The sequence below is a fragment of the Mugil cephalus genome, chromosome 8 (assembly GCF_022458985.1).
Source record: "Mugil cephalus isolate CIBA_MC_2020 chromosome 8, CIBA_Mcephalus_1.1, whole genome shotgun sequence".
NCBI lineage: Eukaryota > Metazoa > Chordata > Actinopteri > Mugiliformes > Mugilidae > Mugil > Mugil cephalus.
In genome coordinates, this window is record NC_061777.1 from 16,874,897 (window position 1) to 16,890,840 (window position 15,944).

General features: G+C 44.4%; 1 protein-coding gene across 4 annotated transcripts in view; it reads right to left on the reverse strand.

The window, feature by feature from the left end:
* Window positions 1-300: 300 nt before the first annotated feature.
* Window positions 301-15,944, reverse strand: part of rtkna (rhotekin a) — a 49,955-nt gene continuing 34,311 nt past the window's right edge. For 3 of the 4 annotated variants that reach the window (XM_047592073.1, XM_047592074.1, XM_047592075.1), the window contains exons 2-12: window positions 9,302-9,563; window positions 8,687-8,740; window positions 7,132-7,249; window positions 6,579-6,803; window positions 6,317-6,411; window positions 5,610-5,716; window positions 5,320-5,451; window positions 4,214-4,379; window positions 3,985-4,089; window positions 2,038-2,744; window positions 301-1,959 (exon numbers count right to left, since the gene is read on the reverse strand). In XM_047592073.1, the coding sequence (XP_047448029.1) occupies window positions 1,831-1,959; window positions 2,038-2,744; window positions 3,985-4,089; window positions 4,214-4,379; window positions 5,320-5,451; window positions 5,610-5,716; window positions 6,317-6,411; window positions 6,579-6,803; window positions 7,132-7,249; window positions 8,687-8,740; window positions 9,302-9,563 (2,100 nt within the window). In that variant the 3' untranslated portion in view covers window positions 301-1,830. Of the gene's footprint in view, window positions 1,960-2,037; window positions 2,745-3,345; window positions 3,443-3,984; window positions 4,090-4,213; window positions 4,380-5,319; window positions 5,452-5,609; window positions 5,717-6,316; window positions 6,412-6,578; window positions 6,804-7,131; window positions 7,250-8,686; window positions 8,741-9,301; window positions 9,564-15,944 lie in introns of those variants that run through there. The other variant, XM_047592076.1, reaches the window with a different exon arrangement.

Sequence of the window (15,944 nt, forward strand, 5' to 3'; positions counted from 1 at the left end):
GTCCAGTGGGGTTTTTTCCAAATGACACCAGATTTTTTTCCGTGCAGACGTTTGCTGCACGGAATAAAAAGAAAAAAGGAGAGAGTAGGAGTTTGTCCCCTGCATTATAGTGTTCTTTTAAATGTCTGGTCTTCATATACCCTTGAAAATGTAAAATGGATTATGATTCAAGATAAATTTAAGTCATTTCAACTTTCTCACAGAAAATGTAAAAAAGCGAGGCACCATCTAAACTATTCATAGCACGTAGGATTTTATGTAGACAGCACGGAGACGGATGTGAAAGAAACGAGGCAGTTGTGTATTGATAAAACATTTATTATAATTAATGTTATATTATTAATACACGAGGGTTTCCACATTTCTCATTTTATGTTCCCCTTCGAGGACGCCGTACATGCAGAACATAATAGCCTGCTAACATCAGGGGGGGAAACTCTTGCAAGGTTATATAACATTCAGTGTTATCTATTTGTAACAGTTGAAGATCTGCAACATCATCCGTTAACCTTGTGATGATCAGGTATCAGTATAGCTGCATTTAGTAACAAAATCAACGAATGTAACAAAAGACAAAGAGAGGAGGTTCGCTTGTTAACTTAGAAAAATTAATTTACAGTAACAAATGCCGCATATGACAGTTTTGAATAAAATCCCAAGAGCCCTAAATGTTAATGCAATAAACAATAGACAGGAAAATAAAAGAGGCTTCACTGCACTGATGAGGGATGAGAATTTATATATGTTTTCCTTGTAATAAGAAGTAAATGTGAGTTGTCTAATGGCAACAATTGAAATAATAAAATAATAGATGTCAGTGTAAATAATTTAATTTCTGCTCTTGCTATGATAAACCTAACAACTGACTTGAGTTTCACGTAAATTTAGTTTCATAGGAAGAATTTTGAAATTCAGCCACCATAGAATAATGTCTATGTCAATGGATTAGTGGATGTTTCACATTTTTATTGGAGTCATCATACAATGAAATCCTATGACACTGCAGTGACATACTCTAAGTTTATTTATGGCTTGGGTTTTCAATAATACTTTGGTTCCTAAAGGTTTATTAAAGATTTATTTTATATACTTAAGGGACCAGTACAGTATTACCTGCTTCTGATGGCGGCCTGTCAATAATGTGCACATAGATGTGTGAAAGTAAGAGAGAGTTTTACCCTGAAGAGATCACAGTCATAACCAGTAAGTACAGTAAGTATGAGCACTTGCATTGGGCTAAGCCTTCACCAGATTCATTGTCGACACAGTCTCGGGTAGTCTAACCACAGGACAGTTCATGCATTGAAACAAAACGGTGCATAGTCGTTTTAGGAGTCGCACGTGGATCACGTTCTGAATGTATAATTGGGTTAAGTACACCGAAGCAGGTATCACGGTACAGGCTACTAACATCAACCCTTAACTCTTGATCCATCAGTTTCTAACATTTGACAGCTCTCGACTGATTATGCTCGAGGCTCGTCTTGATTCATGCTCACTGGCTTCCATAGCATAAACACCACAAATCTTTCATGAACATAACAATGGGAAGCGTCCAGCCAAAAACGTGACTAGTGCACCCACAGAGATGACCTTGGAACAATGTTTGAGTGGCCAGGATGGCAGACGCAGAGGACGACGCTGAACCTTTTCCAGTTTCAAAATTACATTTCAAAGACAGAGAGTAGGCCTAGTGTGGCGTGTTTCAGAGCAAGTCATTACGTGTTAGCTTCACTTTCTCCCAAGCAGCATGAAAATCATTTCTGAAAGCAAGCATAGTACCTCCCATTTAGTTGTGGACCGTCTTCAAAACTGTGGCAACCAAGCAACTTACACTCCTGCAGTGATTGTCACGTCTTTTGTGTTAGAAGACAATTCAGATTCTCCCATGATCCATCCTCCACCAGGGGGCAGGCTAGAGGCATCCTCTTCCGCAGTTTGCCTTGAGTTTGGTTCACACTGTTAAGCCAATTAAACCATGGTTTAATGAGCACTGAAGACATTAGGCAAAATGTCTATGAGGAAACAAACTCACACCTGACTTTGGAGCCAGTTGCGGGGATCAAGTCTGGCCCTGAGGTTCCTGAGGCTGCGTCGTGCCGGGGAGGGCCTTGAGAAGGGAACTCCCTCAGAGGACTCGGGGCTGTGGCTGCCCTCACTGTTGCTGGAACTGTTGCTGGAAGTGGAGCTAGAGCAGGACAGTGTGGTTTGCGTGCTACGCTGCGACAGAGGTGACAGAGAGGACATGGGGAGAGGAGCGAGCAGCGACAAGGGGGGAGGCTGAGAGGGGCACTGGTAGGTCCCTCCTCCTCCATAACCCCTCCCTTTGAGGGTGCTGAGCTTAGCATCTAGCGAAAGAGTGCGTGGCCTCAGGCGGGACGGAGACGACGACGCAAGCGAGAAGTTTGAAGAAGACTCGACCCAGCCATGGTGATGGGAGCAGGGGCTGGTGCTGCAGTGGCTGTCACTGTCTGAGGCCAGACTCGCGTCTGAGGACAGCAGTCCCAGCTGTGGGCAGCGGTGGGGGCTCACGGGGCTTCGAGGCAAGCGGTGAGGGGTGCAGGGGCTGTGGCCGGACAGGTGAGAAGTACAGTGACGAGGGCGACCAGCGCTCTTGGTGTTGTTCTCCTCAAACACGGACATCCAGTTGGGAGAGGTGCCCAGCTGGCTGCGGAGCTCCAGCTCCTGCATCCTCCGAGCCAGAATGTCCGATACAGTGCTGAGGTCATCAGATGACTCAATAACTGTAGAGAGAGAAACAGCAAAACTCATGGTTATGGTGAGGCCGGCTGATCATTTCACAAAAATTTAGTTAAGACTTTAATTTACCTGACTTGTCTTTGAGTGGTGTTCAAGAATAAGGTATTTTGTTATTGCAATTTGAAATATTCCTATGAAATACTGAAAAGGACACTTAATCCCATTGGAAGTCAGTATTCTTGATGGATTTACATTTAAATTAATAAAATGTTAACATCAAACTGAAAATAAATAAATAAAATTGGTTATTTAAAAGGTATCCTTGAGTGTAGGAGAAGAAAAAATGCACTAGGATGCAACAGGTGTCTGGATTTTTTATTTTATTTATTTATTTTTTTACTACTATTTAAGGAGATTTTATTCTTAACCCTGGTCATTTGTGCAGAATAACTTAAGATATTTTTGAGCACTCAAAACCTGACATGAATCTAAAAGAGACTATTATTTGAATCAACACCGTCATCAATTCAAAGCAGACTGAAAATTTCCATAACTCTATCTAGATTGGATTGTTAATTCGATCCAGGATCTGGCGAGCGCAACCACAACACAGTTTATACAGGGGCCCTGCTCCTGTTACTTCACCTGTCGTTGTAATAGGACGAGAGCAGAGCGCGAATCTCAGCAGACACAGCGTTATCCTGCAGCAGTAGACCCTCACAGGAGGGTGTGGCAAGAGGAGCTGCCAGCCAGGAGGGTTAGAAAAATAAACCAAGAGGGAGGTTGGCAAGAGAGAAGGGGTGGAGTGGATAGACGGAGTGCAGCAGGTGGAGTTCAGTTTGAATAGATTTGTAAAGGAGCGATCGGGGAATAAAAAAAAAATTGTCCATTCAAAATAAATAAATGATAAACAATGATTGGGGGTAATGTGTTATTACACAGGGAAATAAGGAAGGGCAAAAGGGAAAATGCAAAGGATGTGGAAAACAAACAAGGAAAATCATAAAGGACAAAGAGGAACAGAGAAACAGAAGACAGAGAGTGAGTCAGCGTGTCAGAGATAAGAAGACCCATTCTATCTACAGAACAAAGAAGCAGAGAGTCAGTTCGAGATCATAGAGAGGAAAATGTAATCGCATCTTTCATGCACACACAACTTGAAGGATTAATGTCAGTCACATGCTTTGCGGGCACAGCAGCGCTTTCTTCTTCCTGTTTTTATGTTTCCTATAGAGCTATAAGAGACCGCATCCACAGCTTCCTTATCAGATAGAGAGGTCTTACCCATTTCATGGTAAAGAGAGCCCTGTTTTGGTGTGACAGGAGCCGGTTTCCTAGGTGACGGGAGCTCAATTTTCATTAGGTCATCGCAGCATTGTTTCCATTGGCCTGAATATTGGAGACAAAGTCAACTTTCAACAAACCAGTCAGCAGACGGAGAAATTACAACACTACGCCCTCCAGAGTCCTGACTGTAAATCTCCTGCGCTGCTGTGGCATAACAAGCACATACTCATGTCATAGAAATGCTGCCAGAACGCCTCCATCCAGCGGTGTGTGTCCTCACGGCTGTCTGTGGTCAGAGTGTGCGTGACCTCCTCCCCTCCGTAATGATTGCTGATGCAGATATTCTGAACTTTACTGTGAGGGTCTTTCTCCGACGCGCGTATTCTGGTCTCCTAAAACACAGGAGGGACAAAGAATTCAATCATCTGACACGGAATGACTACAGTCGGGAATGAATGCCAGTCCTCCTGAATGAACAAAATTACGTGCTGCATCAAGTAATCATTACGCCAATTGTAATTGCAAGTCCCCACAGAAAATAAGCCCTCATTAATAAAGCCACCAATTAGTCTTCTTCCAAGCCATTTCCCTTCAGCAATTATCCTACTAAAGGAGCAGACTCTCAATTCCCACCTCCTCGCTCGATTCCTAACGCTTCTATGTCTCCTTACGACCACTAGATGGCAGTGCTGTTCCATTCGTCCATCGCAGCGATGGGCTTCGTCTTAAGCAGAACCACACAGCTGACTAACAAATGATCACACAGCCCTGATCTTAATGATCTGGCATACTTTGTTTTTTGGTCTGTTGTGCGCTGAGGGTCAGAGGCTACAACAGTCGTAAGTGAGTCACTATGGAAAGAATGAGGAACTCCTCAGAGATCAACTCTCAGACACAGACACAGGAAATACGATGATTTAGAACCTGACTGGCTGACTGACTGTTCTTCACTCTGGTTCCTGGAAAAATAAAGAAGATAAGAGTTATATCATCCCTGATGGAGTCGACTGCTGAGTCTTATGTAAAGGATCAAGAAGGTACAGACATATTTCATCTTGAAATATTTTTAGACTTTTTCCACCTTACTGAAAAGTTTCCAGTCCCACATTAAAGAATTGAGAAACATTTTCGTTACTGTTCACCACAAAACAGCTAAATTGGAGCAACTGAGGGCAAAGGGAACCTTGAAATAATTGGCAGCAGTCCACAAGTTTCTTGCCAAATTTTCTGTTGATGCCTCAGGTGTTACCATGAATACACAACTATGGGTTCTGCACTGCTGGATCAATCTCAGAGATGTTTTACGCCATTCGTGTCCCTCATTTCGCTGACCTTGTTTATGCCAATGGTGAAAGCTGGCTCAACATTGGCCTCTACGTCTTCTTGCCGGTGGTAACAGAAAAGGCTCGTTCCTTTCAGAACGGCGTACACCTTCGTCCAACTCTGAGGGTCACCTCCACACTGCTGCGAGGTAAAGCAGAAGAAATGCACAACAAAGACATAGAAACATGAGAAGGGAAGCAGCAGAAAAGTGTAAGGGGGAACAGACCTAAAATAAGTCAGGAAGATCTCCAAAGAACTAGTGAAGCCCTTCGAGGAGTAGTGCACACATGCCAACTTACCTTCACTTTCAAACCTCCACTCATCATCTGCTGGGTCATACAGTGAGGCTGAGCTGCGAGGCGGCAACACATGCTGCCATAGAGCGGTAGCCAGTACGAACACTCCTCTAAAGACAGAGAGAGATGGATGGGCAAAAATAAACACTATAAATAAATGAAAATATTCCCACATGATATATAAAATTCATGCACGCGCACACACACACACACACACACACACACACACACACACCTCATCTGCATGCCACACTGCCCTCTTTTACAACACAAAACAAGGCACTTGGGTGTAAAACACTGGCAGCTGCAGGGACTGTCATGAAGTGCGGCAATGAAACTTTACAGCGGGCTGAAGGGCCAATGAATAAAACACTAGGGGCCTGTCTGACTCGAGCGTCCGGGCCCTTGTTAGCCCACATCATTACAGCTTTACACAGCAGTCACCTCACTAGCACAGCCTTTATTACTGTGACCTTGACAATGGCTGTCTGTCAGAGAACATGTGGGGACAGAGAGGGAAAGACGGGAGGGGGAGGAGAGGGAAGAGGAGGAGACGTACCATACGCTGTTATAAAGGAAATTATTAGAATGCAAGGCAGAGACTTGGGACAGTGATGAGTGAGGGAAGGACAAAAAACAGACAGATGGCTGATTTGGCAGCCAAAGCAGAAAGATGGTGGGGACACAGATTGATGGAGGCTGCCACTCACCGTTGCCTGAAATGGTGAGGTCATGCGTGCGAAAGCTGTCCTGGACGTGTGACAACGACAGGGTGGTATGAGCTAAGAGGTGATACTTAGGGCCCCTGACAACACACAAGAAAAGATGCAGAAATTTATTTGGTGTGCATGTTTACAATGAGGAATTGCCTCCATAAATATGTCCACCTGTGTTCTCTGGAAGAAAATCAAACATTTCTCTCTCCCTCCAGTCTCCCTTTGTAAACCAGTTATTATTTCACACAGAACTTACGGTACAGAGGGAACTGGCAGCAGCAGAGGGGATGCCCCTCCATTGCTGACGGGACTGCAGGGTCCGGGCTCCATGGTGGCTCTGAGCTTCTTCCCAGCCGATCGCCCAAGAGAGGAGCTCAGCTTGCTGGCTAGTTTCCTGGGCGTGCTCCCTGCAGAGTAGTCGTCCTCTGAGCAGCAGCTGTACAGCTCAACACGCAGCTCAAAACCTGGGCTGGCTTCGCTGCTGCAAACAGACACACACACGCACACACATGACGACCATCATCACTGTAGCTGTCATTCACAGGCGGTGGTGGGAAGTAAGTGAGTAAACACACTCAAGGGCTTGTGACAACAATTCTGAGAAAGTTGAGAAATTCCTGTAAGTGCTACTTTGCATTTCTATTCCCCAACATCCTAGGCAGAAATACGCCACTTCTGACCTCATCACAGCTACTTGACACCACTGCCAGTTCCTTTGATTGATTTCAATACGCAGCGTAGGAATTTTGATCTTTTATATTTCTATTCCCTCCTCCACGGCAGTTAAGTTTTAAGGCCGACCCACTTACAATACAATGGTGTTGTCGAAGCAAATATCGGTGAGCGTCCGGTCTACGATCACCATGTCTGTGTCAAAGATCTCTCCTCCCAGCTGCAGCAGGCAGAACACCGCGCACCTATGGAGCTCTGTGAAAAACAACGTGGAAAGTCAGAAGGAAAAGAAAAGAAGAAGAAGAAAAAAGAAAAAACGCATTTATGAGACATCTCGACAGCTTTCATTCAGTTGCATCATTTGAAAACCCTTTTTTAACTCCAAAATAGCTTCGCTTGAAGATGAAGTGCTTATGAAGTGCTTATCTTCCGCCGTTTGTCTCCAAAGTGGTAGTAATAATGAAAACTGTTAACAACAACGCAATCTCAATTTGGAGCATGCCTTCCTTTGATTCTACCATGTCCGTAAAGACAGTGAGGCATGCTTGTGTGCCGTACGGTTTTGACATTGGTGCCACTTCTATAAACAGAGAGTGGCGTTTAATGGTCTATTATAATTCTTCTATTGTGTGTCTCTCTCTTTTCACTGCACGACCAAATGCACAGAAAAAAAAGCCAAGGTTGCAACACAATCTGTTTCTACTTACAGCATGTGTCTCCCCGTCTTTGGCACATCAGCAGTTATTAAACTTACTATTCCAAGAGTGCGCTCAACACACTTGGCTAAAAAATAACTGGACATTTAAGGAAGGAATATATTTTACTCCTCCTTGCCTCCTGGGCTCTGTTTATGTGTCTGTGTGCTTAATGACCTTGACTAACAACCTCATTAAGCTTTGTTAAGAGACCACTACCTGTCTCTTGAGTTCATTTATATGCACGGGACATGCAGATTAATTCCAGCCAAGCCGCCAGGGGAGAGACTGACTCTATTATAACAGCTGCATGGGGGTTAACTCGCATTGACATTACCCAGAGAGGGTAGGACAGGGAAAAAGGTCAATACTAAAATAGCTAATCTTATATTTGCATTGTCTCATTTAATGGATTCGTTCAAATGTCCTCATATACGGCGATATTCCACAGGAAAAAAGGCCCTTCATTATTTTTTTCTTAAAGTATTTCCTGGCCTACTAATAACGACCCAATTAAGTGCCTGCATGTTTCTCAGAGCTGAGAGTTAAAGCCAGCTAGGCTGAACAGTCGATCAGATTGTGCTGTCGGACGTTTCTCATGTCTAAAAGACAAAAGACAGCACCTGTACAATGCGGAGATAAATGGGAGAGTTGCAACAGACCATAAAGTTCAGCTTCAGGAATTTCTATAGACATTGAATTGTAGAAAAAAAATTAAATTCCTACAGCGGGAGTCTCACGGATCAACATGTTTTTAGATGATGAAACAAAAAAGCCCACATCAGTGTTTCACCCCGAGGTGATAAAAGGTGATTTTTGTTCTGCCCTTTTGATATTACAAAGCTTTCACACACGTTCAGCATAACTGAATTTCACATCTGCGTGGGGCTACGGACCACTTCCCACTGAAGCTATAATCATTAATAAATCCTACGGGCATAAAACATTCATGAGCCATCATTGAATTCCATCACACACACACAAGGCAGCTCCTCACCTCCTTTGTTCTTGAAGTACTCTGTGTCTTTCCACATGAGAGGGATCCGAAGATCTGTTATGACAACAGGCAGGGGGTTAGACCACAAAAATGTTCACAGTCTAACCGATACTATATTTGTGTGTCTTTGTCTCCTTGGCCTTAGCGGACGTATCCCCAGCTAATTATCCCTCACTGTTTGTGTGTGAGTGTGCAGTTTGCTCAGCAGCTGGGTACCAGGCATGCAGCAGTGGCCCACATGAACCTCCACCCACAAGCTCCCACTCTCACACCTCATTAATATTCCTTTCTTCACCTTTAATTGTGTTCTAAAACCAAACATAATAACAGTAAAAATTCGCTACTATTGCCTTTCTCCCTCAAGTGAATAATCTCTCTGTGGTGCGGTGGGCAGAAACCACACTTTTACAGAGGTCACTGAAGAGAGAGCCTATTAAACCGTGACAGGGCCAGCGCTGCATTAAATTACAACACTTTAAAAAAAAGGAGGCAAAATTCTCTCTACATCCCCCTCTTTGTTACGGGTCAGTCTCTTGCAGACCACATTCACAGCCATAAATCAATTATTGTTTTCTCCAATTCTTTAAAACAAAGAAAGAAAATGATTTCACTCGCCTGATATGGCCACTTTTCCTTTGCAGGGGTGCCTGTCGTCCATCGGCCCCGCATCCGACGACCTGCGCGTGACCTTCTGCATGACCTGAGCCTCCTTCATCCTCTGCAGCTCCGACATGTAGGCCATGATGCGGGTGCTGCACGTCTGCAGGCTCTTCGCCGCCTCCAAAGCCTGGTCTCTCTGGGAGCAGGCCGCCAGCAGTTTGCAGGCTCCATCGCGCATCCGGATCTCATGGTCAATCTTCTTCTGAATGTCGCTGTCCTGCGGAGACAGAGGGCGGCGGAGGGAGTGTGAGGACGGCAGCGAGCACATTCTGGAGTCTGTGTTCATCGGTGTGTGTGTGTGGGTGTACGTGTGTGTTTGCCCTTTCGCCCTCTCACACAGACGAACCCGCAACCCCACTGAGCGGACACGTAGATGTTCAATCATTTAGTGGAAACGAACTTACTCGCCAGCGCACACAGGGAGCAGCGTGTCTCACATTTGAGAATGGCTAATGAGGTTGTCAAACACTGAATGTCTGCAGAACAAATGAGACGCCCCAGATGCACAACTAAACATGTACACCGTACTACTGTGATGCCAGTTGTTTAAAAAAAACATAAAACATCTCTGAGCCTACAACAATATTATATCCATGGACTTAAACGGTAGACAGCAAGGGAAATGCAAACAAATACAAAATACAAATCAAACTAAGAATAAGTAAGCTCAGCTGATCTTGAGTGCCTGTTTCAAACTAAAACACCCGCATAAATTCATCAACTGAAATACTGACGAGAAAGTCAATCGGAAATAAATTTGTTGCGTTTATAATGACTCAACAAAAAGGTGCAACATCTGTCTGACTGCCGGATTACCTGAGCTTGTGTGCGTGTGCGCGCGCGCTCGTCCTCTCCAGAGACACACTGCCTCTCTTTTCCCAGCCCTCCCGGATAAATGCACCTCCTCTACATCCATATTTCTCATTAATCTACTTGCCCTCCCTCCGATTCTTATGAATTTTTTATTCCTTTCATTTAGGCTTTTATACATTCACTGCTCATTTTCCTCCACCTTCTCTCACATTCCATCCGTTCCACTCCACTGTCCTCAATCGGCTTTTCTTTCTTCTCCTCCACACTTAGTTTCCTTCTCCTTTCCACCTGTCTCCCTCTCTTCCTCTCTCTCCCTCCCTCCAAGCATGAGTCACTTTGTTCAACAAAGCCCAGAAGTCAGGGGAAGGATGAATGTGATTTCAACATGAAAGTCCACATTTCGTTGCAGGTTCTCACTTCGATGCAGCGCACTGCAAAATGAACATCCGTGTAATCTGTGTGTAATTCTTGATTAAACCCTGTCAGTGACTATGATGACTAGTAACTACTACTACTGGAGCTTATGAAAATAAGGATCAGTTGTGTATGATCTACACCATAGGTCTTCAACAGGAGGTCCGTGGCCCTTAGGGGATCTGTGGAGGTATTGCAAGGGGGTAAAATCTTCGGTCGATTAGACATATTTCATATATTTTTTTTAATTTTCCCCCACAAATTTAAAGAGCCTATTCAGTCCTGACGTGAAAATCCATGTATGTATGTATGTTTATGTCCCGTATGTTCATTTTTATGGCAGTTGCCCTACTGCTGCAAATGAATATCTGAACTTGTGTATTATTTAAATAGTTCAATACTGAATACAAAACAATAATAATCATGTATATTTATTAATAGCACTAGTTTAATATAGAACACATAAAGTAGGTAGGGGCTCTCTACTTAAACACTCACTCTAATAGGCATGGCCTGAAAAACATTGAAGACCCCTGATCTACACTACAGCTACACCAGGAAACATGTTAAATAAACACTTGGTGACTTAAGAGCAACTACAACACTCCTAACTGTGGAAGAAAAGAGACGTAATTATGCAAACTGTAAACAAAGACAGCATCTTTTAAAGGCCATGTGTTTGTTTATGAAAGGTGACAATGAGAAAAAGACAAAAAAAATAAACAATAATTTCAACTGTGAACGGAAAAAGAAATCATTTTGTGTGTGTGTGTGTGTGTGTGTGTGTGTGTGTGTGTGTGTATGTGTTAACATATTACACAAAAAGCAATAAATGGACAAGAAATCTTCTGGAAAAAAAATACTAAAGCTGTAAGTGACAGCACAAATGAGGGAAAAAAGAAATTTGAAGGGAGAAGAAAAAGATAAATGTGAGGATGCTGAGCTCATGGCTGTGTTGAAACGACCTTGTCAGCGGAACAAACACTATGGATCACTGAACACCGCCAGATTCGAAGGAATGCATTACACACTCTCGTGTTCACGTCATAGACTATACATTGATGCAAACACACACGCACACACAGACAAAAAGTGTCTTTCACCATAGTCCAGTTCCATGCAGTGGGTCTTAACAGTGACCTGCCGCGAGGAGGTCTTGTATTTATAGCAGCTAAATTAACAGGCTTCTCCTTCTGGGGATCTCAGAATAGAAATCGAGCAGCCTAGATCTGACTCTAATCCTCGTGTCTGGCTGTATGTTGGGCTAACAGGGTACGACAAACTGACACAAACACTCAGGGAAGTAAGAGATAAATAAACCTAACAACAGAGGCTTACAGGCATGCAACAATGAGTGGATGATTATCTTGTTTTCCACTCATGACCTTTCAAAAACACTCACAGACACGGACAAATACAACGGTACAGAAACAAACCCACACTGGGCGTTCATAGTGGCAGGTGTTAGACCAGTGGGCATTGCCAGAGTGGCTGACAGCCTGTGATGGTGGCAACGTGGACGGCAGCCAGGCAGAGGGGTGAGGGAAGGGTGGACTGGCGGCGGGGAAGCAGTGCATGTTGGGTAGCAAGCAGTGACACAGAGAGAGAGGCGGTATGTTGCTGTCAGAGGAAACAAGGGAGGGCTTGAGAAAAGGAACAGAAAGGGGGGCAGAGGAGAAAACAGGAGATATGTGTTGACAGGCTGAAAGGTCTGAGTGGAGTGAAAACTGCAAGAGGGAGAGAAGAAAGAGCAAAACATCACCAAAGGACAAAACAAATGGTGAGGAAGATGAGCATGAATGAGGAGACTGACGAATAGGCAGTCAGGGAATTAATAGACAGATCTGGTATGGAAACGAAAGGCGGTCGGTTTAATATAAGCAAGTATGCCAGCAAGGCAATGAAGCATAAAGCTCTTTAAATTAGCAGGCATGGAAATAATTGGGAGAGAGAATACCATTTTCTGAAAGAGATAAAAAGTGGGGATAAGAAGAGTGTCTCTCCAACACGTATCAGTTGCTCTAATGAGTGAAGGTCATTTTTACAAGTTGACAGTTTACTGTACAGGAAGGTTATGGTTGAATTTAGACCTTGGACAAGACAGTGGACAAGAAATTGCACCTAATTTATGTGAATAAACGAGGTAAGAAGGACCATGTTCAGCATCTCATTGCGCATTCATCGTGGAATAATTAGGGAAAATTTTGTTCTCGGCTAAAAAAAAAAGTTCAAATTCAAACGACCACTCAGAAATTCTGCAGAAACTCTGGCAACGGACTTTTGCATGGATGTTGATTTAAGATGTACAAAACCGGATCCCGTCATCCGGTTTTACTCTATTTCTTATTTGGAGAAAAAAAAATACAACACATCTTGACCTGTAATAAATAATTTGCAAACCCAAAAGTGCAACTGAGGCTAATGGAAATGCTGTTAGTAGTGAGGCAGCACAGTGGATAGCACCGATTCCTCCCAGCGAGAAGGTGTGGGTTTGCGGCCTTTCTGTGTGGAGTTTGCATGTTCTCCCTGTGTCTGCGTGGGTTTTCTCCAGGTACTCAGACAAAATTAAAATTGGAGGCACCAGAGGAAGTTCTATAGGCGGCTCACAAAGCTGCTAACAGGGCGCAACTAAAGTGAAACTCATGGTGGTGTCTGAAGAAAATGTGTGCATTCCCAAAGCTACAGGATTCAACATCTGGAGGCTGTTCATCTATCCTGCAGATGTTGAGATATTTCATTGAATAAGCCAAAAGCGTAGCCTATTGTTGGTCCTTGTGGGAATGTCAGGGGATCATCAATATCATTCGGCCTCAAGCTGCCACGAATGTCTGTATCAAAGTCCATCTTCCATCAGTCTGCAAATTTTCATGCACTTTGGACTTAATCCACTGCCAAATAACCAAACTCTTTCTGCTCGCAAACAACAATATTTAAGACCACTGCCGTGACACACACACACGCAGCATATGCATCATGCTAATGTAACCTTTCAGCAGGTAATTTGACGCCTCGGTAGATACCAGATGGTCACATCTCTGTCACCTCTCCGGCCCCGTCTGGCTGTGTTGATCCTCACTTGTGTGTCTGCGGGTGTGATCACAAAGACACCAACAGACACACACACACCTACACAAACACACGCTTGGGGATTTGACGCCCCTGCAGATGGTGTGTAATGGTTTGTTTACGATGTGCTGTTCTGCATGAGTAGGCTTTCCTGTTCAGATCGCTGACCCTTGACCTCTGACCTGTCTCCAAGCAGGCCAGACGGCTGCGCTTACAGCACAGGGTTGGTCCATAGGTTTAACGTGTGAATGACTAGTAAAAGTGTGCTTTAATGATGTTTTTTTTCTTTTGCACTAGTCTTCCCAGCAGCATGTCTTCATGGACAGCGTTCATCAGTCTCTGTCAGCCTTCCCTTTCAACCTGACTGAAACATCCCACCTAATATTAGATGGATTAAAATACCACCATGGGATGAATAACGCTAATGACTCCAATCATTATGTTTAGTGCTAATTAGCAAATGCTAATTTGCTCAAAAAAAGGTAAATAGTGTACATGTTGCACTCCATTAGCGTTCTTGTGTGTGCTTCTGTGAGGACAAGGAGTTCTGCTTTATTAAGGTGGAACCTGTAGCACGTACTTAAAGGCTGGCTTCTCTGACCAGCACGGAGCCATATCTCGTTTTCTGTGCCAACTACGTGGACTTCATGTTAACAACAAAAATACCACTGGCCAAATACAAAACGACGCCGATATAAATGAGAGAAACATGAGGACCACAGTGGACAATAACAACCGCAGGACTGAAACACTGAGAGAAAAAGGACAAGGTCTTGTTCACTCTTTCACACACGCAAAAACAGACAGAGTAACAGGCTCACACTTTATCAGTAGTCTGTGCGATCTGTCAACCTTCAGGCAGACTGACAAAAAATGTGTCCTGCGCACACACGCACAAAACCAAGACTTGCAAATTCTTGACCACTCCCATATGTCGGGACTTTACTGACCAAACTGCAGACTTTCAATTAGCTAGCCACAACTATGTGCCTCGCCTTCCTCTCCACCCTCTTCCGCTACTTTCCCTCTCGCTTATCCTCTTCCTCTCCCACACCCCGTGCATGGCTGCAGCTAAGGATGGAGGGAGCGGCTGAGAGTTAAAGAGAAAGAGATGAACGAAGAGAGGGAGGGGGATGTGAATGGCAAATTAGCTGATAGAGGGTTAGCGTGGAGGAGGAAATGACAAGTGAGAATGGAGGTAAAAATAGAGTTTAGGGTAAAGAATGATGGATGACTGGAGGACTGGGAAGTTGGGAAAGGGAATCACACTGGCAGGGCTGGAGCGAGATTAGGAGAAAACATGAAAACACGCAACAGTTCTGAACCGCTCAAAAAACAATGATCCCATTCACCAAACAGCGTCCCTACAGTTATTCAAACTCCAGCTGCTGCAGGGCACAACAACAGTGAAGGGAACTGGTTTGGTACTGGCCATGGAAGATAGAGAGGAGGGGGAGAGAGGAACAGTAACGGGTGGAGTGTTTGCAGTCGCCTTTTATGAGAGGGGTTACAAAGCAGTTCAAGCCTGCTCGCTGCCAGGAAATATTAACACAAGCACTCCCAGGGTCCTTTTTCTTAGGGTGAAATGTGCCTGGTCTGGGTGCCAACGTCCTGATGTCATCGCTGACATGAGTTCTTATAGACTTTCAACAGTGGACCCACTCGTTTCTTATAGCGTGAACACTGTGAACTCTCCCTCCCGCCAGCAGCTTATGCATTGCAATTATTTGCTGACAATACTGTTTCAGCTCTGCTTGCATGGAAAGCTACGCGCTTATCTGTGTGAGCGCTCGTCTGCATGTGCTCGTGTGCGAGACCGCGTCCAAGTGACTGCGCAGCCAGCTGTTCTCACACAAAGGCGGTGTGTTTTACCGCAGCTGGGTCCCAGCGCACACTGGGCGGAGTCAGGGCACGGAGCGCTAAAGAGAGAAATAATATGCATGTGTCTGTGCCCTAAATCATGTTTTATGCACATGCAAGAAGTTCAGGAATATGCCACTGCACTCAAAGAACCGCATCCAAGCGAAGCTGTGGATGTTTCTTCTACGTGTGCACTTTGCACTTGCAAGTGCATCTGTTGTTCTGGCGGCTGGCCCAAAGCAGAGCAACAGCGGAGCGAATTTCGGGCTATAAAACAAATTTGTTTAGAGCTGTAAGAGAGCACAGGTAGTTCAGAGTCTGCCAAGCACTGATCACTCCGGCAATTTATAGGCACACTAAAGCTTGATTGCTCTTACATGGCGGTGCACACTCAGCCCGGGTCTGCATTATCATGGAGCAGCTCACTGTGGACCACGAGAAGCAA